At 43.0% G+C, this 22,954-nt stretch overlaps 1 protein-coding gene and 1 pseudogene across 1 annotated transcript in view; both read left to right on the top strand.

Annotated features, from left to right (window-relative positions):
* The window catches only part of Nlrp1 (NLR family pyrin domain containing 1), a 43,215-nt gene extending 37,562 nt beyond the window's left edge, over positions 1–5,653 (top strand). The window contains exons 16-17 of the mRNA XM_021734618.3: positions 3,062–3,106; positions 3,549–5,653. Of these exons, the coding sequence (XP_021590293.2) occupies positions 3,062–3,106; positions 3,549–3,841 (338 nt within the window). The 3' untranslated portion in view covers positions 3,842–5,653. The remainder of the gene's footprint in view (positions 1–3,061; positions 3,107–3,548) is intronic.
* A 3,739-nt stretch (positions 5,654–9,392) lies between these two features.
* Positions 9,393–10,435, top strand: LOC144375642 (L-aminoadipate-semialdehyde dehydrogenase-phosphopantetheinyl transferase pseudogene; annotated as a pseudogene).
* The last annotated feature ends 12,519 nt before the right edge of the window (positions 10,436–22,954 follow it).

A 22,954-nucleotide genomic window follows, 5' to 3' on the forward strand; every position in this document is an offset into this window, starting at 1 on the left:
AAGGAGAATAGCCCAGAGAAGTTATCTGGCTTTTTCAAGTTATGTAACAGATGATATAACTGGAATTTAAACTCAAGTCCATATAACTTTAAGCACCCATTTTCTCTTTTTTTTAATTAATTGATTTATTTATTCCAATTAGGTATACATGACAGCAGAATGCATTTTGATTCATTGTATGCAATTGCAGCACAGCTTTTCATTTCTCTGGTTGTACACAATGTAGCATCACACCATATGTGCAGTGATACATATACCTAGGGTAATGATGTCCATCTAATTCCACCATCTTTACTGCTCCCATGCCACCTCCCCTTCTCTCACTTCCCTTTGCCCTATCTAAAGTTCCTCCATTTTTTCATGCCCCCCGAATTATGTATCAGCTTCCATTTATCAGAGAGAACATTCAGCCTTTGGTTTTATGGGATTGGCTTTCTTCGATTAGCATGATATTCTTCAACTCCATCCATTTACCTGCAAAATGCCATAATTTTATTCTCTTTTAATGTTGAATAATATTCCATTGTGTATATACACCATAGTTTCTTAACCCATTCATCTACTGAAGGGCATCTAGGTTGGTTCCACAGTTTAGCTATTTTGAATTGAGCTGCTATAAACATTGATGTGGCTGTGTTACTATAGTATGCTGATTTTTAAGTCCTTTGGGTATAAACCAAGGAGTGAGATAGCTATCTCTTAAATTCCAGTTATATCATCTGTTACATAACTTGAATTCCAGTTATATTATCTGTTATATAGCTTCTCTTTTCCAAGGATTCTCCATAATGCTTTCCTTATTGGTTGCAACAATTTGCAGTCCCATCAGCAATGTATGAGTGTGCCTTTCCCCTACATCCTCACCAACACTTACTGTTGTTTGTATTCTTGATAACTGCTCTTCTGATTGGTGTGAAATGAAATCTTTGAGTAGTTTTGATTTTTATTTCTCTAGTTACTAGAGATGTTAAACATTTTTTCATGTATTTGTTGATCAATTGTATATCTTCTGAGAAATGTTTTTTCAGCTCCTTAGCTCATTTATTGATTGGTTGTTTTGGAGGGATTTTTTTTTGAGTTATTTATATATCCTGGAGATTAGTTAAGCCCCATTTTCTCTCCAGTGTACTGTTGTATCTCCACACTGGGGGGGGGCAGTGTTTATTTCTATGTTTGTTTGTTTGATTTTGATGCTGGGATTGAACCCAAAGGCAATATACTACTAAGCCACATTCTCAGTCCTTTTTTATTTTTTATTTTGAGACAGGATCTTGCTAAGTTGGTTAGGATCTGCTGAAGCTAGCCTCCTACTTGCAACCCTCCTGTCTCAGCCTCAGGAGTCACTGGGATTGCAGTCACGTGCCTCTATACTGGGCTCTACCCTGCTTTTGAATCAGTAGATTTTGACCTCCATCAAGCTTTTGACAGAGTTCCTCATGATAGCTTGGATATGAAATGAGAGAGAAAGCACTAGATGGTTCTGCCATTGATGGATTAAACCACTTTTGCCAACCTTGCACCAACATTATATAGACTAAGATCAGTCAGTATTTTCAAAATAGACAAGAGAAAATCAAATAATGAACTTTCAGGGGTAAAGAAAACTTATAGTTTCTTAGCCCAGCACCAACGTCCCCCAAAACCAAAATCCCATAATCAGTACTTTTCGGGACAACCAGCCCTTGTCAGCTGTCAAACAATGGTGATGGCACCACCTGGACTGACACACAGGCTCCACAGCATGGTGGAAAGGGGATGGGCTGGACTCAGCCTTGGCTTGGGTACAACCACAGCGGGAGAAACAACCAGCCCCAGCCTCAGACCTGGTTTGAATCCCACCCCAGCATTTACTTGCTAGATAACCTTGGGAAATTACTGAACTTGTTTGAGCCTGGGGTTCTTCATCTGTAAAATGAGGATCAAAATGACCAACAGGTAGGATTGTTGGAAAGACTAAATAAAATGATGTCTGCCCGTGCCTCAAGCAGTGATCCTTAATAAATAGTAGCAATATTCTTCTTCTTACTCATGTTAAGCCAACCTCTTTCTCCTATCTTACTTCCGTCCCTTGAAGCTCACAGAAGTCTACCTCCCTCCCCAGGAAAATGTCTTCAGATACTGGAAGACTGAATTCATGGCCTCCTCATGTCTACCCTTATGCAAGCTAAACATCTCCAGTTCCCTCTATCATTCTTCTTATACTTTGGTTTTTAATCCTGGGTCTCCCTGTCACCTTTCTCAATAGATGCTCCAGTTTGTGTATGAGTCAGGATTGACTCAAAGATTTCTGAGTCAAAATTGAGTAGGAGGAACACCATCCCCTAAAACCTACCACAGCATACAAATGGACCCAGTGCCCCCAGTACCACAGCCTGGGTCCTTGTGCTCACTTCCCTACCCTTTGGGTCCCCTGAATTTAGGGTCTGCTCAAACTCTCAGACCTCATTCACGTAAACTGCTGAGAACTACCCCTTCCCCTCTATGGAATTAATTATTTAAGCCACTTCATTTGCTGCTGTTTTGCTGCTGCCTCTGCTGCTGACTTTCCTATTAAAATTCACTCATTATTCCCATGTGCAAAGGTTTTGCTTGTTCTTGATTCTGACATCCTAATTCAGAACACACATATTCGGTCTGTGTGCATGGAAGATCAAACAAGTACAAAGAGAGTGTTTTTGCTCAGAATAAGATGTCAAATAGTTTAAGCTATCTGGCAAGGGACTTGGCTAGTTCTCCATCACAGATTCAGTGCCAGCCAAGACAAGATAAAACCTTGAGTCTGAGATATTGAGGGAGAAATTGCTATTGCTCATTCAGATAATTTCTCTCTTTATTAGTCCATGATTATCCCCCTCTGAGTCTCAGTTTCCCTATCTGCCTAAGGAAGGGATTCATCTAAATAATCCCTAAAAGCCCTCCAGGACTTATTCCAGATTCTACCCCAATTGGTCTGAAGCTTGTTCTCAGAATCAAAGAATCTCAGAAGTGGGTGGGAGTCTTAAGGTGTGTCATACATATTTATAACCATTACGAATGCTTCTACATCTCTCTTTTCCTCCAGGAGACCTCAGACCTGCAGCCACTCCGATCCCTCCAGTCACCAAAGGTCAGTAACAGCTGTCAGAGACCACAGGAGCCAGGTATAGTCCTAGGGTGTACTGTCTTGTCTTGGAGGGAAGGGACAAGAGAAAGGAGGGGAACTTCTCATTGCAAGCCTCACCAGGGATCTGACTGAAGAGTGGTGCATGCCCAGGGCAGAGTTCCTCCCCATCTGCCTTGCTTCTGCCCATGGAGGCCCTAGCACCCCTACCCTCTGCCATAATGACCCATCATGAATCCTTCCTCCCCACTCCATCAGAATGACAGGCTAGATGCTGTCATGAGGAAGGGCTAAGGTGCCTTGATGATGTCCAATGCCTTTCCAGAGGGAATATGAAGCCAGAGATGCAGATGAGATAAGTGACAAGAGCCAGAACTGTGGGATCAGGAGTAGAGCTTATGGTGGGAGCCTTTCCTTGCTCATTGCCAGCCTCACCTTTTCTCCCCAGATGCCTTGGGCTCACTGCACTTTGTGGACCGGCATCGGGAACAGCTGGTGGCCCGAGTGACATCTGTGGACCCTGTCTTGGACAAGCTGCATGGACAGGTGCTGAGCGAAGAACAGTATGAGAAGGTACGGGCAGAGACCACCAAGCCGGGCCAGATGCGCAAGCTCTTTAGCTTCAGCCGGTCCTGGGACTGGGCCTGCAAAGACCAGCTCTACCGAGCTTTGAAGGAGATTCATCCTCATCTGATTGTGGAACTCTGGGAGAAGTGGGGGGGAGACTTAGGGAGTCTCTGACAAGCTCAACAACTGAAGTCTTGAGAGTTCGCAATTGAGTCCTGGCTCTGCCTGATGCTTCTTTGGGTCTAAGTTTCTTCATCATTAATAAGTTATCGTTTGAGTTGCCATCCAGCTATAAAGGGATGGATGATGCCCCCTGATGGACATTCCTGCCCTGAGATGCCTCACAGGCCCCCGGACTACCTCCTTTAACTTTCACAGCCTACTGTCCAGGTGGGATAACAGCATCTCAGGGAATGTTCCTCTGAAGCTGGCGAGATTCCTGCAGATCTTGAAGTGCTTGGCCTTGTGGCCCCAGCAGCCAAGCCCAGAGCACTCCTTGTCCCATCCAGATGCACACAGGAGTAGGGAGGTCATGGGGCTGTTGGCCTCTGACTTGAGACAATGGTAAAATGGACATGTGTGCTTGGAGAGTGTGAATGACCTGTGAATAGGAGAGGGAAAGATTTATTTCTCAGTTATTCTATCCAGCCAAACTCAGAGCTGGAGTTTCACCTAAAGTAATGACAGGGGAATTGCTGCCAGGGACCATCCCAAACCATCCCAAGATAGAGCCAGTTGGGTTTCCAAAGGGGAAAAAAAAAAAGCACTAAACGCCAGGGTGATCTTATCTAAAGCATTTATTGTAGAAGGTATTAGATGAATATCAAGAAAGGACATGTTTTATGCAGGCAGATCCATGAAAGAGGGTTGGGTCATAGAGTTCATGGAAATTCAAGAGCAGGGATAGTTTCTACGTGATGGCTCTCTCATTGTTTAATCTAGACAACTTTATCAGTACCTAGGAATGGCCCAAGGCCACAGCTTGGGTTCCATCCTTCAGAGGAAAACATGCAGCTGGCCAGGTAACAGAGCAGTCAAGGTTATCTGTGTGACTTAGTAAGAAAAATAAAGGGAGGCAAGACTGTGGGCACCTCCCATTATCATGTTGGACTTGGCTTTGATCTTGGTTCAAATGTTGTGTCTGAAGTCTAGATGTATTCCTAGAGCCAGGAAAGATAAAGAAGGTGGCCTGGTTGGGGGCGGGGGATGGAGTCTAGGTTTTAGCTGAGAGATGTCCTCCTGTAGAAAGTGATGCCATGCCCTTCCACTGGGTTTAGGTACCACACTGCCCTGTGCTCCTGAAGCACCCTGTTTCCCTCTTGCCCATCAGACATAGCATCATCCCTGCTGCTTCATTGCTCATCTCCTTCCATTAAACAGTAAGCTTCCTGAGGGAAGGAGCCATGTCTAATGTGCTCATCAATTCCTTCCCGGTGCCTAGTATACTGCCTGGCACATGGGGAACTTATTAATAGGTAAGTGGTAAAGGAACTTTCTCTAGATATCTCCCTTAATTCCCTCCCTGACCATCACATTATCCATGTGATGCAAGAGTCCACCTTACTAATCATCTCCAAGTTAATAGACCACCCATGACTCCAGTGAATGGTGATCTTAGAATTGAATCCACTGGAATATTACTCAGCTATAAAGAAGAATGAAATTATGGCATTTGCCAGTAAATGAATGGAACGGGAGATTATCATGATTAGTGAAATAAGGAAACCTCAAAAAACCAAAGGAGTAGAGGTTCACTGGATTGGACAGCAAGGCAGGGTGGAAGGAAGGGGCAGTGGGAATGGGAAAGACAGTAGAATGGAAGAATGAATTAGACATAACTTTCTTATGTTCATATATGAATATGTGAAATTCCACATCATGTGCAATCAAAGAATGGGAAGTATACTCCATGTATGTATGATATGTCAGAATACATTCTACTGTCATGTGTAACTAAAAAGGACAAATAAAAAAATTGAAAAATAATAGTTTATGAAGCAAGGGGAAAAAAAGGAATTGAACCCATTGGTATTGTGACATTTATACAAATGTTGCCTTTGACTCATGAGAGAAAAACTTCACTCACATTACCCCTGCCCAAGATTCAGAACCACAAGTTGATCTTCCCCAGTCAGCCAACACATTTGAGTCTCTACCCTGTTCCCTTCCCATCAACTGCACAGTGCGGGGCGGGTCCCTCTGGGTGGAGGGATCTCTTACATGGTGTCCCTGACCTTGAGGGTTGTTCTAAGAGTGTCAGGGGATAATACATGTAGGTGCTCAGATCAGTGTCAAGCATACAGTTAGTATAGTAGTCCCCCCTTTTCTTCAGGGGATACATTCCAAGACCCCCAAGTGGAAGCCTGAATCTGTGGATAGTACTGAAGCTTATAATTATATTTTTCCTATACATAATTATCTGTGATAGAGTTAATTTATAAATTAGGTACAAAAGAGATTAACAATAGCTGAGTTCAGTGGTGCACACCTGTAATCTTAGTGGCTTGGGAGGCTGAGGCAGGAGGATCCCAAATTCAAAACCAGCCTCCGCAACTAACTGAGGCCCTAAACAACTTAGCAAGACCCTGTCTCAAAATGAAAAATAAAAAGGACTAAGGATGTCACTCAGTGGTTAAGCCCCTAGGTTCAATCCCTAGCACAAAGTGGGCAGGGGGGGGAACTACAATGATCAATAATAAAATAGAATATATGTGTGTGTAGATAGTTAAATGAATGTGTCCCTCTTTCTCACAATATCTTATTGTACTTGGCCTTTTTCTTAAAGGAAGCTCTTTGTGGCTTCTCTTGGGCATATCTGAATTCTTAGCATCACTACTCTTGCACATTGGAGCCATTAAGGAAAAGGAGTTACTTGAACCCAAGAACTATGACACTATGACAGTTGGTCTGATAACCCAGACAGCTACTGAGTGACTAACAGGCAGCAGCATATGCAGCATCCTGTACGCACACAAAACAGGGATGATTCACTTCCCAGACTGTACAGAGCAGGACGGCGAGAGATTGCATCATGCTACTCAGAATGACACACAATTTAAAACTTAGGAATTGTTTATTTATGAAATTTTCCATTTAATATTCTTGGGATACATTTGACCTTGGGTAACAAACTGCACAAATTGAAACCATGTTGGGGTGGCTGGGAGGGACTACAGCAGCAATAAAAAGTAGGTACAATCTCTTGGCTTCTCTGCTCACTGGATGGGTGAGAGAGGTCAGCATAGCTCAACCACCCACAACTATCCCTACAGAGAATTTAATAAGGTTAGTGCATAAGCATAAAACAAATTGGAAAGGGAGGGGTTCACACATGTGATATTAGTCCCAGCTGCCTCACAAGCATGAGCCAGAGAGATGCCACTTTCTGGACCCACTGATCTTCATGCTCAGGCCACACTGTTAACAAGTTCCATAAATTTGGTTGATTCTATCAGGATCCTCCTAAGGGGATGAGAATGTCCCCGAATTTTTGTATGCCAGCTCTTGCCCCATAACGGAAAAGGAGACTCATACTTTGAAAAGGATGTTTTTACTTAAGATCCAGATAACTGTAGCTACTTTCTGCTGCTAACTGTATAAGATCCTAAGGCCTCTCAGGACCCTACAGCCAAGACTCTGTTCACTTCCAAAGACAAGAAAGCTATACATAATGAATTGCTGCTTTAGATGGATTCCAGATCAGTTTCCTGTGTCCACACAGTGTTTTATGTTTTCTGCTAAATGTGGCAGATTCAAAACTTGCATCTGAATTTGATTCCTCAGCTATCTTAAGGACAGGAGGCCATATTTATCTTAGACTTTGTTTCTTCTCAACATGACTGAAGGCCTCATAGAAGTCTCTCAGAAGCATAGAGAGATCAAACTATTTGCTTCTTTTGCCTTGCACTGCACATCACAGTTCTAATCTAGAAGAAGCTCTGAGCCACACCACCAGGAAGCTGCAGTTGGAGACTACTATCTCAGGATCTGTCCAAGGAGCTGTCCTTCAAGTTGTAGCTCCCAGATGGAGGTGCCACAGTTGTTGGGATTGCAACACCAAGAGTCATTGAAGGCAGCCTCCAACTTCCTGCTGTGCCACCTCTGAATGTCTGACTTGCAGGGAGACCCAAGTGTCTCTTGCTGCCTTGCTGAAGGTAGAAGGGCATTTTCAATAGCTTTGGGTTGTGTTCAAAGAGCAAGAGAGCACAGGTATCTTTGAAGTTCAACCAGATGTGTGAATACTGAAGTCTCTTAGCATGGCCCCCAACCATGCCCTGTTTGAAAAGTGTTATGTCCAGGGGCTCATCTAATTCTAATGACAACCCTGTATCTCTCAGGATTCTCCAGAGAAGCAGTATCAATATGATGTACAGAGAGAGAGAGAGAGAGAGAGAGAGAGAGAGAGAGAGAGAGAGAGATTGATTTTAAGGAATTGGCTCAAATTATTATGGAGGCTGGCAAATCCAAAATTCGCAGGGTAGGCTAGTGTGAGGAGCCACTCTGAATGACCCACGCCTTCCATCTTGAAGCAAGAGGCTCTGACCGATCCATGGATCACTACATTTTGTAGTGACTTGGGCATTGTCCCGGCTCAGGAAGTCGAGGGTGTGTCTTCAGATGTAGGTGTCACCCTTTGGGTTGAATTACACTCACCTGTCCCTTGTAATCCTGCAGCCGGCCTTCCTCTGTTATTCCCAGGAAATGGTCCCTGCTAACATCTCCTCCATGACCTGTCTGCTAGGGCTAGGGAGAAAAGGTCCGTTACAAACATGGCTATTTCTGCTACCATTTAGTGTGCTGGGGAATGGGGCAATCGGGACATGTCCATTATATTCTGCCACTTGACTGCCCCTCACATGAGGACACACACACTCATCAGAACATGCAAACATTACATATACCACCCACACAGCCAAGCTTTCCTTCATCCACACTATTTCAAAGATGCCCTGGCCAAATTTAATCCCCTTTTGTTATACAAAATAGCAAATAGTAACTGCCCTCTGCAATGAAAACATCCTCTAAAAGTCCATGTTTCTGCAAGCAGGGGTGTAATGGTGGAGACATGACATTTCCTCTGGAGGGACTGGGGGTTCTATTAGTTTTCCAGGGGAGTGGTTAACCTCAAGGCGGGAGTACTAGGATCACCCCAAGTATTTCCTACAGGAAACATGGACCCATTTCCCACATCAAAGTCATTTTTGTCAGATGGGTAAAATAGATGAGAGCAGACAATTATATGTAGGGCAAAATACAGATTCTGAAAATAGCTGTTTTACCAGTTGGCTATATACTACTGGTTAAAGAAAATTAGAGCTTCTTGGAATTTGGTGGGTGCCACAGGAAATTAAAAACAATATATTTCAGGGTCACAAAAGGAGTAGAAACCTATGGTTTTTGACAAATTTATCTTCTTGGCCCCTTAGTGGGCAATGACAAGTTCCAGGAATCTCTACATTGGATGCATTTCCAGGTCTTCAATGACAGCAGGCTATTTGTCCAACTGAGCTATTTGTCCAGCAGAGTTTGCAAGGAGCTGAGTCCCATCTCCACCATTTTTTGTTTGTTTGTTTGTTTGTTTAATGATATTAAATCATTAAAGCTGAGAATAGTAAACTGCCTCTAGGTTGTGATTGTTTCCCATTCTTTGTTGGTAAACTTCCTGTGGGACTCTAGGGAAGTTATCTAACATCTCTCTCTGCCTTGGTTTCCTTGTAAATCAAGGATGAAGATGAGAATAGTACTTGTGATCATAGGGTTTGAGAGGGTATGTCTTCAGATGTAGGTGTCGATCAAATATTACTCTGGATGTTTCTGTGAAAGTGATTTTGGAGGAGACTAATGTTTAACTTGGAGGACTTTGAATAAAGCAAATTGCCTTCCACAGTGTGGGGAAGCCTCACCCAATCAGTCCTAGGCCTGAAAAGAACTAACAACTGATCTCCCTGAGTGAAAGGCAATTCTCCGGCCCGAGAAGGAGCACATCGGCCAGTTTGTCTTTGCCCTGGACACTAAGACAGCTATGGCTGGTGGTCTGATGATAAGGAAATTAGCTGCAGAGAAATTGAATATCCCTCAAGCACCATATCTGCTTGCAAAGAACTGCAAAAGGAAATCCAGTCCTTATAAAGGACTCGTTGAATCCTTACCCTAATTTCAACTTTAACACCTCTCATCAAGAGGATTATGCAGAGCTTACTAGGGAACCTGAGCTACAAGTTGGAATTGATATAATGAAGACTAGTTTTCCAGGCTGAGGTTCAATTCCAGAATTCTTTCATATTATGAAAAGAAAGTTTACCAACAAAGAATGGGAAACAATCAAAAGCTTTAAGGCTGAATGGACTCAGCTAGATGTGTTTTATAGGAATTGGGTGCTGAAGGAAATCTTCATAAAGCTATTGGTGTTGGACTGAGATTTGAATTGCAGCGGCTTGAATTTGATATATCTCCATTAAACTTGGATATAGGCCAAGTTTATAAAGAAACACGTTTGTTCCTGGATGGAGAGGAAGAAAAATAATGGGCATCTGAGGAAAGCAAAATATATGAACCCCATTTTTTTTTTTTTGCAGTTCTTAGGAAATCCAGCGGATCTAGACACAAGGATGTTTCATCCCAAGATGATTCATACCAACCTAGAGGCAGTTTACTATTCCCAGCTTTAATGATTTAATATCATCTGCTGTTCCCATGAAAAATCCTTTATTTGGGGACTGTTTTTGCTTCATAGAAGAAATTCCAATCCAAAATGGCACAAAGTCATGACAAGATTCCCTACATAATAAAGGGAACTTAAAATTGTAATCTTCCATATTCACAGAAAAAAATATCAATGCCCGATGGTATCAAATTTTATTTCACAAAACAATTTTTTTAAAAACTGAAAACTTTTACTACTAAAAAAACAGACTTCTGGGGGCTGGGGATGTGGCTCAAGCAGTAGCATGCTCGCCTGGCATGCATGCAGCCGGGGTTCGATCCCCAGCACCACATACAAACAAAGATGTTGGGTCCGCAAAAAACTAAAGGAAATAAATATTTAAAAAAAAAAAAACAGACTTCTAGTACAATACGATTACTTACCTCTTCCAGTCAGAAACTGCATTGAATTGATGGAAAAAGGCTGGCAGAATTTTACATGTTCCTTATAGAAAAAAAAATAGTGCAAATATGGAATAAGGAAACATTTGGATCCCATCTTTCAGAGATAAATTACTCTTTAACTCTGAGTTATCTTTCCAGACTTTTTTTGGCCATTGAACCCATGTTAACTTTTTTTTTAATGGGAAATACTGTTTTATACATTTTTAAAAACTGTTCATAATACCTCTGTTATATAAACTTTTAGCGGTTCTAAGGATTTTTTATTTTTGGCCTCAATTTATTGATTTTGCCTTAGGCTCATCCCACTCTCCAGCATAATGCTATAACTTCTAGTCTTATATCTTCCTAAAATTGCATCTACAAGGCACGAAAGACCATTTTTCCTGTAACATTTATTTCATGGGTGTGGAAGTTTTCTCCTCTTAGCCTCCAAACGATTTCCCCTCATTTTCCATCAACTCAGATTTGGTCATAGAGAAAGCTAGCATCTGACATTCTTTTGGCCTCTGTTAGAAGTAGACTCTGTTGGAAAGGAAAAAGCTAAAGGAGGTTTGGGATTATGGCATTGAGATGAAGCCCACTGCTTGGCATAAGAAAGATGTGCCATAATGAACTTATTTTCTGTTGTTAGGCATTTTTGATTGTCTGCATTATATTACTGTAAGTGGTGCAGTGAATGTCCTAGTACATTTTGAGGCACATGCTTAATTATGTCTTTAAGAAACTCTTTAGAGGGGCTGGGGTTGTGGCTCAGCGGTACAGTGCTCAGCTAGCACATGTGAGGCCCTGGGTTCGATCCTCAGCACCTCATGAAAATAAATAAATAAAATAAAGGTATTGTGTCCAACTACAACTAAAATTTTTTTTTTTTGTTAAAGAGAGAGTGAGAGAGGAGGGAGAGAGAGATAGAGACAGAATTTTTAATATTTATTTTTCAGTTCTCGGCAGACACAACATCTTTGTTGGTATGTGGTGCTGAGGATCGAACCCGGGCCACACGCATGCCAGGCGAGCGCGCTACCGCTTGAGCCACATCCCCAGCCCAACTAAAAATTTTTTTAAAAATTTAAAAAGAAAGTTTTCAGAAGTTGAGTGACTGATCCAAAGGGCTTAAACATTTTTAGAGTTTTGGTAAATATTACCATATTGTTCTTCAAAAAAGCTGTAGAGTATGTGTGACCATGCCTATCAGTATATCCCTGGTCAACTGTAGGTATTATCTTTTATTTTTCCTTCATATTTAATCTTTGTCTGTATAACTGAAGAATGTTGTATCATTTTTTTAATATTTGTTTTTTAGGTTTAAGTGGACACAATATCTTTATTTTACATTTATGTGGTGCTGAGAATCGAACCCAGTTCCTCATGCATGCTAGGCGAGAGCTCTACCTCTGAGCCACAACCCCAGCCCTTCATTTTTTAAAATTTGTGTTTTTTTCATTACAAATGGGCTTGATAAAAAACATTACTGGTTATTTGTATTTCTTTTTTTTTATGATCATCTTGTTCACTGTCTTCATCTGTTTGGTTGATTGTTGCTGGGGATTGAACCCAGGGCCTTGTGTATGCAAGGCAAACACTCTTACCAATTGAGCTATTATCCCCAGCCCTTCATCTGTTTTTATTATAGTAAACAGGACTTAATTTAAAATGTGAACATAATATATTAAGATGCCAAGACCATCATATCGATGACAGAATCTATCATATGATTGTAGTGCATGTCTTGGGAAGTTAGTATTGTTATTGTTAAATATCAAGAAATAATTTCATTGTTTCTATTCCTAACATTGAAAGTGGTATGTAAACTGTATAAGAGTAGGTATTTTTGTTAATTAAAAATCTTGGAATGTTTTATAATTTTTTAAATCTTATTAAGCATGCTCATTTATTCCAAGCATAATAAGTAATGTGTTTAAAAAAGATCAAGTAGGGGCTGGGATTGTGGCTCAGGGGTAAAAGCACTCGCCTAGCACGGGCGGGACCCAGGTTCGATCCTCAACACCACATAAAAATAAAGGCATTGTGTTGTGACCATCTACACCTAAAAAATAAATATTAAAAAAAAAGATCAAGTAGCATCTATAAAACAGAAAGTATTGTTATCTCTAGCATGAGTGTAATGATGACATGAAAAACCATTTGTCTTGTCACTATGATAATGAAATGATTAATACTTTAAAAAAAATCATTATTGTGTTCCTACTAATACAATATATTCAGCTCCTTATTGTTAGAACAAGAGTCTAGGTTGGATGCAAACTTCACAGATCATGTCAGCCTTTATTCAGGAACGGGACTACACCTACAGGAATGAACCCAGTTTCCTGATGGAAAATGAGCCCCAGAACAAAGGAAGGGACTAGGCTTATGTAGGTTTGTAAGGGTCCGGTGAACGTCGGAGGAAGAGACCACCAAGAGACCGACTCATGCAACAGCAAAAGGGGGTTTATTGAGGATCCAATCCAGCGTGCTGGGGCTCCAGGCTCACTCAAAAAGAGAGAGTGGCCAAGAACCCCGAGCAGGGGTTGAGCAGTGCTTAAGTACACTTTTTGGGGAGGGCGGGGGCTTTGCATACATCAGAGCAAATCATTATGAGGCACGGGAAAATTGAACAACAACTCTCAAACATGATTAGTCCATTCATTGGCGGGAACAGGTCAGGCGGGGGTGATAGGTCAGTCCTAAGGAGGGGGGGTATATTCAAACTGATTGGTTTGGGCCCTGAATGCCTACGTGCCAAACTGCACAGGGTCCAGGTTATTTAACAACTAAATGGTCAGGGGGAATATCTACTGGGCAGTCCCAGGAATTGTCTTAACAGCTACAGGAATTTCAGGTTTTGAGTGTAGCATAGGAACTTAACAATACCTGGTCCTTTACATTTTAACTCAGGCTTTGCAGTTTAGAAGCAGCTTTACAATGCCTGGTCCTTTACATTTTAACTCAGGCTTTGCAGCTTAGAAACTTTACCCTTTCAGGTTATACTGAAAGGTGAATTAATTAATGAGTATGTCAACTTGGGCACTCAGGAATTTAGGTTCTGTTTTATTGGGCAAAATGGGAGGGAGTCTAGGGTCAGCAGTCAGTCTCTGGGACTTATCTTACTGGACCTGATGGAGGCCCTAGGGTCAGTGGTTGGTATCTGAAAAGGATTTGTTTACGGAAGGATTAATGCTTTTTCCTCTTCCCAGAGACTGTCTTTCTAGGTTTGATGGACACCTCTTCCCCAGAGTTTGTTTTATCACCAGGAACGAATGAATTGGGAAAGGATCAATGCTCTCAATGTATGGCTTTCCTTCTCACTCCCCTTTTCCCAGGTCTCACTATTTGGGGGCGGGTGTTGTCATTTTTCATATATACTACTTATTAGAATATTAAATTTGTGTCTATCAGCCCCTGTCAATCTAAGGTTCAAATGGGGCCCCGACAGGTACTATAGGGTATGAATTCCCCTGCCTCAACCCTATTCTGAACTGCATTCCTCAAGTGAGCACATGGCAAAGCAGCATATTGAGTAGACAGGGCACTACAATTGAGGAATATATGGAAGATGTTAGACTTTAGACTGGTTACTAGGAGACAATACAGAGGAACAGTACAGGGAAGTGCCAAGCTCTCACGGCAAGACAAGGGAAGGCAGAAGAAGACCTATTATTAGGAGAAAAGAAGCAGGAATGTCACAAGAAAGGATGAGCCCAAATACTGATGGGTCATTCATTAAAAAGCAGAACCGGTCCTGAAAGTCCAGCCCCTTCATTGCCCTAGATTTTCCCTTTTGCCTTTGGTCCAAGAGGTACCTTGTCCCCTTGAGAAGAGGCAGTTCCTTGAAAGTCACAGTATGACCATGTTGTAGGGACAGACTAGTCAGGACACCAGATAGGAAACCAGGAAGCAGGGCTGGGGCTGGGGCTCAGTGGCGGAGTGCTTGCCTAGCATGTGTGAGGCACATGATTCTCAGCACCACATATAAATAAATTTTTTAAAAAAATAAAGATCTATTGACAACTAAAATATATATTTTTTTTTTAAAAAAAGAAAAAAAAAACAAACAGGAAGCAGGCTTATTTGATTGCAACCAGGTTCAGAAGGCAAAGTTTTTGCTGCAATCAATCAATCCCCCTGAACTCTGAGTTCAAGCACTTTCAGAACTTTATATCCAGTGTGTAAGGGGAGGGGCTCAGAAGTTCAGTGTGCAGAAGTTCACACAAAAGCAGCTCTTTCTTTCACTGTTCTAGGCAAATTAACCCTTCAAGGACAGTCAGAATGACAAGGGAGAGCTTCTTCTCCCCTTTCTTCCCTCCTCCTGCCAGCTGTTACCATGGAGCCCAATTAATAACATCTTCTCTTCTCTTTGAAATGTAAACATCTCTGTGAAGCTCCAGGCCCTAAGGCCTCTGGCCCATTAAAAAACAACTCTTCCTTATCACACTTTGTGTTTGCAAACACACTTCCCACTTGAAATATTTTACAAACTAATATGTATATTGTTACTATACTAGAAAGTCCATAAATGTTTGTGGAAAAACTAGAAAAAGGGCATTCAGTACCTGGAGTGCTAATCTCTTTCAGGCCCCTGGCCAAATTTAATTATTTTAAGATAGAGCAACAGGAAATGGGAAGCTTAACTACAGTTGAACTCTTTTGCAGAGATCCTTTTGCTAATAGTCCTGAGATCAATTATGGTGAAGATTTCTGGAGAAGCTTCAAAAATTAAGATTTTCTGTGGAGGAGGGAGGTGCCACTACAACCAGGGAAGGAATTCCTTCCTTTACTCAAAGGCTCAGCCTTTAGGAGTGCAAATGGGCTCAGCTGATCGATGCACAGGGAACCAAAGCTTTATTGCTTATTCCCCCACAGGACCATTTCTACACCATATGGATATAAACAGCAACATTCACAAAGCCTCTGGCCTCTAACTGGAGCAGCATCACATGCGTTCATTAAGGATTCCCCCAGCACAATGGAGTGACTGGCTAGTAATATCTCCCTCCCCCGCATAAGCAAATCCAAAGATTGCAAGCTCACTACTTCCTTGGCCAAACAAGAATATACATAGTGCTCTATTAGCATCTATTACAGCACATGTGCTAGTCCAAGTTTGCCGCAGGCAAGCAATGAATGGAAAAAGCAGCGGTACACTTTAAAAAGTTGTATAAGTCATCCTTTCCCCCCACTCCTCCCACCCACCTACTAGTTTTTTCCATAGGGCCTGCCTTTCTCCCTTTGAGCATGTTTAAGCCATTCACTCCATAACTTTTCACCTTAACTATTTTAGTACTGAATAGGTCTCTTAGATTTCAATATCCTTCCCATGTCTGTAAAAGCTTGTCACCACAGTACTCAAAGACAGCCCTCCATCTAACCCCAGATGGCTTCCCAGGGTCTCATTCTACTCAGCAAGCGAATTCTAGGCGCCTGCGTCCAGGAAGACCTGCACCTGGGGAATCTCCTCGTTCAGGACAAGTGCGGCTGGCTACTCCAAAGAGGACGGTTCCTTAGGCTTAGGAGTGTCTTCCAAGCTCGGCAGTAGCGACAAAGCCTTAGGCAAAATAAAGCAAAAAACAAAACTCCCAAAGTCCAGGTCAGCCAGAGCCCCTGGGTGCGAAACAATATAACCCAACAGACGCCCGGACATTGGCTGAGCGCTGGTGTCCTCACTCTCCCCAGGAGACCCTCTTCGGAGGGCCGCTACCCAAATCTGGCTCTGCAGGAAGACCGGGAGCCTACCCATGGATTTGCAGACAGTGCTCTAACGGAAAGCGAAAAGAGACTCCTGGGCTGAGGGAGAGGGGCAAGGAGGTCTCTACTTTGCAGACTCCCCAAGCCCACTACCCTAAGCCCATCCATCCATCCAAGGGACCAGAGAGGATGAGGTAACCCCCATGGCTCGGGAACAACCATTCCCCAAAGGAAGAACATTCTCTTCCAGGTGGACCAACAAATTCTAGGCAGGGATAGCTCCTCAAATGACACTACAATTGAGCGCACAAAGTAGGATTCAGCAACAGACTCCCAGTAAAGTTAGAAAAGATATTCTGGTACAAAATGCTCTCCGTATTCCGGTGATTGCATTTATCAGTCATCAGTTTATCTTTACTCACTGGAAGAAGAGACGAGGAACAAACAGGTCCAGAGACCGATATCTAGACACGTACTAGAGAATGCTCCCCCAAATCACCAGATGACGCGTCTCACCTATTTTCATTCCCACCCATCCCTCCAAGCCTGCCCCACTCAACCACTGAGCCGCATCCCCAGCCCTATTTTGTATAGAAGTCTCAGAGACCTGAATGTTTGAATTTAAAGACTCAAATGGAGGTCGAGGGCACCGGCGGGGACCAGGTGGTGCCCGCGTTCAGAGAGGCGTTCAGGTCGCTGGGCCCCTCCTGCGTCCTCTCGGAGCAGATCCAGCCCCGACCTCCTGGGGCGACCACCCAGATGCCTATGTAGGGAAGGCGAGGACGTCTCGTGGCAGAAGCGAGAGGCTCGCCCGACCTCTGAAGAGGAAATCAGGGGGAAACCGGGGCAGCAGGCTTGGTAGACGAGTTCGGGAACGCAGGGGTGGTTTTCTTGCGCGCGCCTTGGGGATGGGGTCTGCCCTAGCGCGCAGCTGACCGCCCTCGGGACACACCCCTGTGCGCGGGAAATGAGAAGAAGGGGAGGGTGGTGTGCAAGGAGGGGCACTGCAGCTGCGGCTCCACTCCCGCCCCAGGCCACCCAGCCCCGCCCCCTTCCGCGAAGCCCCCTTCCTTTCCCCTCCCTCCGCCTGTCTGGAACTTTTGTTGTCTGACGCTGCAGAAACTACTCCCACCCAAATCGGCAGCTGGTTCCACGGCAGCCAGCTCGGAAATGGGGCCAGTCGAGGAGTAGGAGAAAGGCCAGAAGCAAACAAGTGTCGGGGGGGAGGGGAGGGGGAGAGATGCACGTCTGCTTTGGATCCCAGTTCTAAGAGCGACAACTCTTATAGAATAGAGAATTGAGAATCAGATCCTGGCTCTGCTGTCCTCTAGTTGTGTGATCCTGGAATGGTATAAACCTCTCTGAACCTCAATTTTCCGTACTTGAGTGAAAGGGTTGTTTGATTATGAGGGCTAATGGATGTGAAGTTCCTATACAGTTACTCATTCAGAGAACAATCATTAGGCAAACGAACCTAGCTCCGTTGTGCCCGGGGCTGCTCTAGGTGCCAGTGAGCAGGCAAAGCCAAAGTATCTGCCCTCTAGCAAATGTACATTCTTAATGTCAAGGAGATAAGAAATAGTAAATAAACAAATAGATAAGATCATTTCAGATACTGGGAGGTGCTTTAAGAAAATAAAATTGGTAGGGCTAAGGGTATTGCTCAGTGGTGGAGTGGTAAAGCACTTGCCTAGCATGCACAGGGCCCTGGATTCAGTCCCCAGTGCTGCCAAAGGAAAAAGAAAAAAAAAAAAAAAGAGAAAGAGAGAAAGGGAAAAAAATTGAGGAGGGAGTAGAGGTGGTGAATGAGGGGGTAAAATGACCAGGCAGTTAATAGGTCTACCAGTTAGCCTCCCTTCTACCACAACTGGAGGCTAACTGGTAGACATATTAATGAGCTCCATCAAGGCCTAATTCAAATGTAAAAGGCTTTGAAGCTCCCCTGTGGGAATACCTCCAGCCAACTCCTTTGTCCCAGAGGTAGAAAAAGGAAGGTGGGGGTGAACCCAGATGAAATTATTGGAGGGAAGGTGGGGGTGAACTGAAAGGAAAGAACAATGATCCCCCTGATACCTTCTCCATGCCTGTTTAACAGTTTTTGCTCCAACCTCTGCCCAGAACCATATATAAACTCCTAAACTGGCACACCAAAATGGGTTTTTCTGCTCTTAGGCCCCCTCCCACAGGGCGGGAGTTCTATCTCTTCTTGCTTAAATAAATCTGCTCCATTTACTCTTCCCTTCCATGATTGTCCATGCATTTTTTTTTTAAAGGCAAGCTGGTCCATTTTTATTGGTTTTTTTTTAAATTTTATTTATTTATTTATTTATCTTTTTAGTATTTGGAGGACACAACATCTTAGTTTTGTATGTGGTGCTGAGGATCGAACCCGGCGCGCTACCGCTTGAGCCACATCCCCAGCCCCGATTGTCCATGCATTTTATTCTTCAAAATTTGCAAGACAAGAACCCAAAGGGAGTTGGTGAAGCAGGAGATATAGTCTCATCTCAAAACTGGTTTCAGTGGTTGTATGTACCACTCTAATTAGGATGAGAGGATCTTCCTGAGGGGGTGACATTTAGGTCAGACCTTTGCTCACAGACATCCTTACTATTTGGAGTATTGCTATGGGTTTGTACCTTACAAACACAAGAATTCCGATAACAAGACAGGCAGGTGCAAATAGTGGGAACACAAGATTAAGACAATTATTCTATAAAATGGGCCCACTGTGCTGACCCCCTCATGCTTTCTTTTCCAAGAGGAAATTGACCTGCAGCCCTGCTTTGGACATGCTATATCACATTGTTCAGTAAACTACCTATTATCTGCAAGAGAAATGCAGGCCCGAAATAATGTCAAGAAGAGGAACACAAGTTACCCTAAAGGGGGAACTTTTGTGACTCTTTTCATGAACCATTTCCAAAACTCAGAGAGATAATGATAATTCTTCCTAACCATAAAATCTGTAAGAATTTATGGTTATGAATTAAATTAGAACCAGTGAGCAGGGGCCCGGGTCAGAGTTGTCATGGCAGTGGGAACTTGAAAGGCTGATGTCATCCTTTTGTAGTCAAAATTCAAGAGGTGGACCTGGGCAGGAGTCTCTGGAAACTTCTCTGGGATCCCCAATAAAACTGGAGTGCAGGAGAAGTAGATGGTCCCTCTCCTCTGAGAGGACCCATTTTCTCCCTTGAAAGTGTCTTCCTTTCCCTTTTCTATCCCTTCAAAAGACTCATGCCTGTTACTCTGAGCAACATGTTTGAAATCTTTCTGACTTGATCATAAGAATCAGGTTTGGGAGGGAAGTGTCTTTGTGCTGCCTCAGTTTCCCGAAAGGCCCCAGCTCTGTAACAACAATCTCTATATGTCTCCTTCCATACTCATTTCCAATCTTATTTTGGGGGGCGGGGGCAGGTACACGGGATTGAACTCCGGAGCACTCAACCACTGAGCCACATCCCCAGCCCTATTTTGTATTTTATTTAGACAGAATCTCACTGAGTTGCTTAGCACCTCGCCTTTGCTGAGGCTGACTTTGAACTTTTGATTCTCCTGCCTCAGCCTCCCAAGCCCCTGGGATTACAGGCATGCACCACTGTGTCCACCTCTATTTCCAATCTTCATATCCTTTTATATTCACACTGACAATCTCTTCTTGACCAAACTTTGGTCAGACTCCTCTGAATCCTCTTCCAGATGATGCCTACACTTTATGACTTCTGTGTCCTTTGCCTTGTCTGATTTCAGCAAGAATTCTGCTAAATCAGTGTAGCCAGAATGCCACACTCTCGATATCTGTTCATCCTGAATATCTGATAAGATTATTCATCCCCCAGGTGATAGCTGATCACCCTGCCTGCCTTCAGCAAGAATCTTGTTAGGTCAGTTCAGCAAAGAGCCACTGGACTGACCAGGCAGCCTCACCCAGGAACACTGCCTAGATCCCAACTGGCCTGATTCACCCACCTGCCCACATAAGAAATAGTGCCAAAAGGTGAAATGAATTTTATGCAATTTTATGAAACTGAGGAGAAGCAGCTAGATTACTTCTCCACTGATGTCACAGAAGAGGTTATAATTTGTAGAAGCAAAAGCTAGGTCATATACATATATAGGTTGAGCTAGGCTGTGCTTAGCTACAGAATATGACACAGTTTTACTTTCCTTGGCCTCTGTCATAAGCATGAGGAGGTTTTTATTCTCATCATGAGGAAATTCAGGAGCTCTCTGTTTCATTAGGCCATTTTGTGCTGCTATAATAGAATACCACAGACTAGGTGATTCATAAAATTTTTTTTCTTATTTATTTCAGATCTAGAAGCTGAGACGTGTGAGACTGAGGAGCTGTATCTGGTGAGGGTTTTCTTGCTGCACCATTCCATGATGGAAGGCATCACATAGGGAGAGAGTGCTCCAAAGAGGGAAGAAGGGAGCCTGAACTCAGCTTTCTTTTTTTCTTTTTTTGGTACTGGGATTGAACCAAGGGGCACTTAACCACTGAACCACATAACACCTTTTTGTATTTTATTTAGAGACAGGGTCTTAACAAGGTGCTAGGGCCTTGCTAAGTTGCTAAGGCTGGCTTTGAACTCGGGATCCTCCTGCCTCAGCCTCCTGAGCCACTGGGATTACAAGTGTGTACCATGGCACCCAGTTCCTGAACTCATCTTTCTATCAAGAAACTACCCCCTTGATAACTTATCCACAACCACTATCTGTAGGGACCTCACTCCCATGAAAAGAAGCATCCCTTAAGGTTCAAGGAATAAAACACCCAAGGAGTGAATGAGTTATAGGCAGCCCCCACCCAAAAAGGGCAAATGCTTTCTTAGCTTGTTAGCTGATGAGAGAGTGGCGTGTGCCTTTCCCTAGCCCCTCACTCTCTCACTGGTCTTACTGTTCCAGAAATCAGGTGCATCATAAAACCAGATGCTTGCACCTTGACTCTGCAAGGACAAACAACATAAAGGGTAATACTGTTGAGGGATCACTGAAACAGCCAATTCTCTGGATCCTTAATCTGTTACTTGCATGGTTTGTGTTTTCTTCCGCTCCCCACCTGTGCTTCCTTAATAGCTGCAGACTCATCCTTATCCCAAAGCAAAGATAAATATACAGGAAGAGCTGTGACATTTGGCTTCAGACTGAACACCCTTCCACCAAGAAAACACCTTAGAAAATGTACCCAAAGCCAATCAAAATTCCTAGACCCTAGCTCATCCCTACAAGCAACCTTTTCACATGAATAAAACAGGCTCTCTCCTTTGTCCAGGGAGCCAGGCTGACACACAATGCTATTTCTCCTCTGCTCCAGCTAGAGTTCCCAATAGAGTCTTGTCCCTGTCACCGTTGTGCCTTTGTCTGATTCTTCTGATGGAGAGTACAAAAAAGCCACTGAGCCGATAATGCCAAAGTAATGGCTCAGTGCTCATGGCCCAGTTACCTCTCAACACTATTGCTTTGGGGATTAGTTCCCAGCAAATAGTTCCCTCTTTGGAGGGAAAAATTCAAACATGGCACCTACCTTTTTGATAGTTTTCAATCCAACGACCTACCCCAGTTCCCACAAGTCCCACTGTGTTCCTTGGCTATAAATCAAAGTTGGACCCAATTTTTCTACCCTACTATAAAACCCCATTAAATCCTGAATAAAGTCTGTCTTTCCAATTTACCAAGAGTCATGTCATTTCTTAAATATACACACCCTCACACACAGGGTTTTTGTTTGATTTATAAAATAGGGTTAAATATAAAAGATTACCCTTGCCTCCCGATTTCTCTAACCCCTCTCCATCTGCTCCTGCCACGGGGTCTCCTTAACAGACACACTTCCATCTTTTCTACTATTTTCTCTGCCTGGAATGTTCTTTCCTCCATAGCCACAAGACCAACTCCCTCACCTCCTTTAAGTTTGACTTGAATCTTTCGTTCTCCATCAGGCATACCCTCTCTAATATATTCCACCCCCATACTCTTGATTCCCTCTACTCTACTCTAATTATTTCCATTTTCAAACTCAGAGATTTCCATGCGAAGCACACACTACCACTGATGTATAAATGTATAAATCACTGACGCATTTCACACGCCTTAGGGGAGTCCCAGGCATATGATGATACTCAACAAGTCATTGAATAAATGAATATATATACATAATTTATATCATGGTAACCAGCAGTGCTTCTAGTTATAAATATATATAATTTTCCTTGTTATATTTGGAACTGGGCCCCATTTTTTTTCCCCAACCATAAGACCCCACGGTAGTGGTCCCTGTACCTATCTTGATAGCCCCGGATGTGGATTCTATATACTTAGTTATCCCTGTTCCCTCCTGGAATACCAACTAAAATATCCATAAAGGAATAGAACAAGTACAGTCCCAGAGTAATGAGAACTAGGGGAAAATACAAGAAATGAAGAATGTCAATACAAATATTGGAAGATGGTAAGCAAATATAAGCTCTGCTGTGGCAGAACAGGGAAAGCTAAGCC

This window comes from Ictidomys tridecemlineatus, chromosome 3 (genome assembly GCF_052094955.1).
Source record: "Ictidomys tridecemlineatus isolate mIctTri1 chromosome 3, mIctTri1.hap1, whole genome shotgun sequence".
Lineage (NCBI taxonomy): Eukaryota > Metazoa > Chordata > Mammalia > Rodentia > Sciuridae > Ictidomys > Ictidomys tridecemlineatus.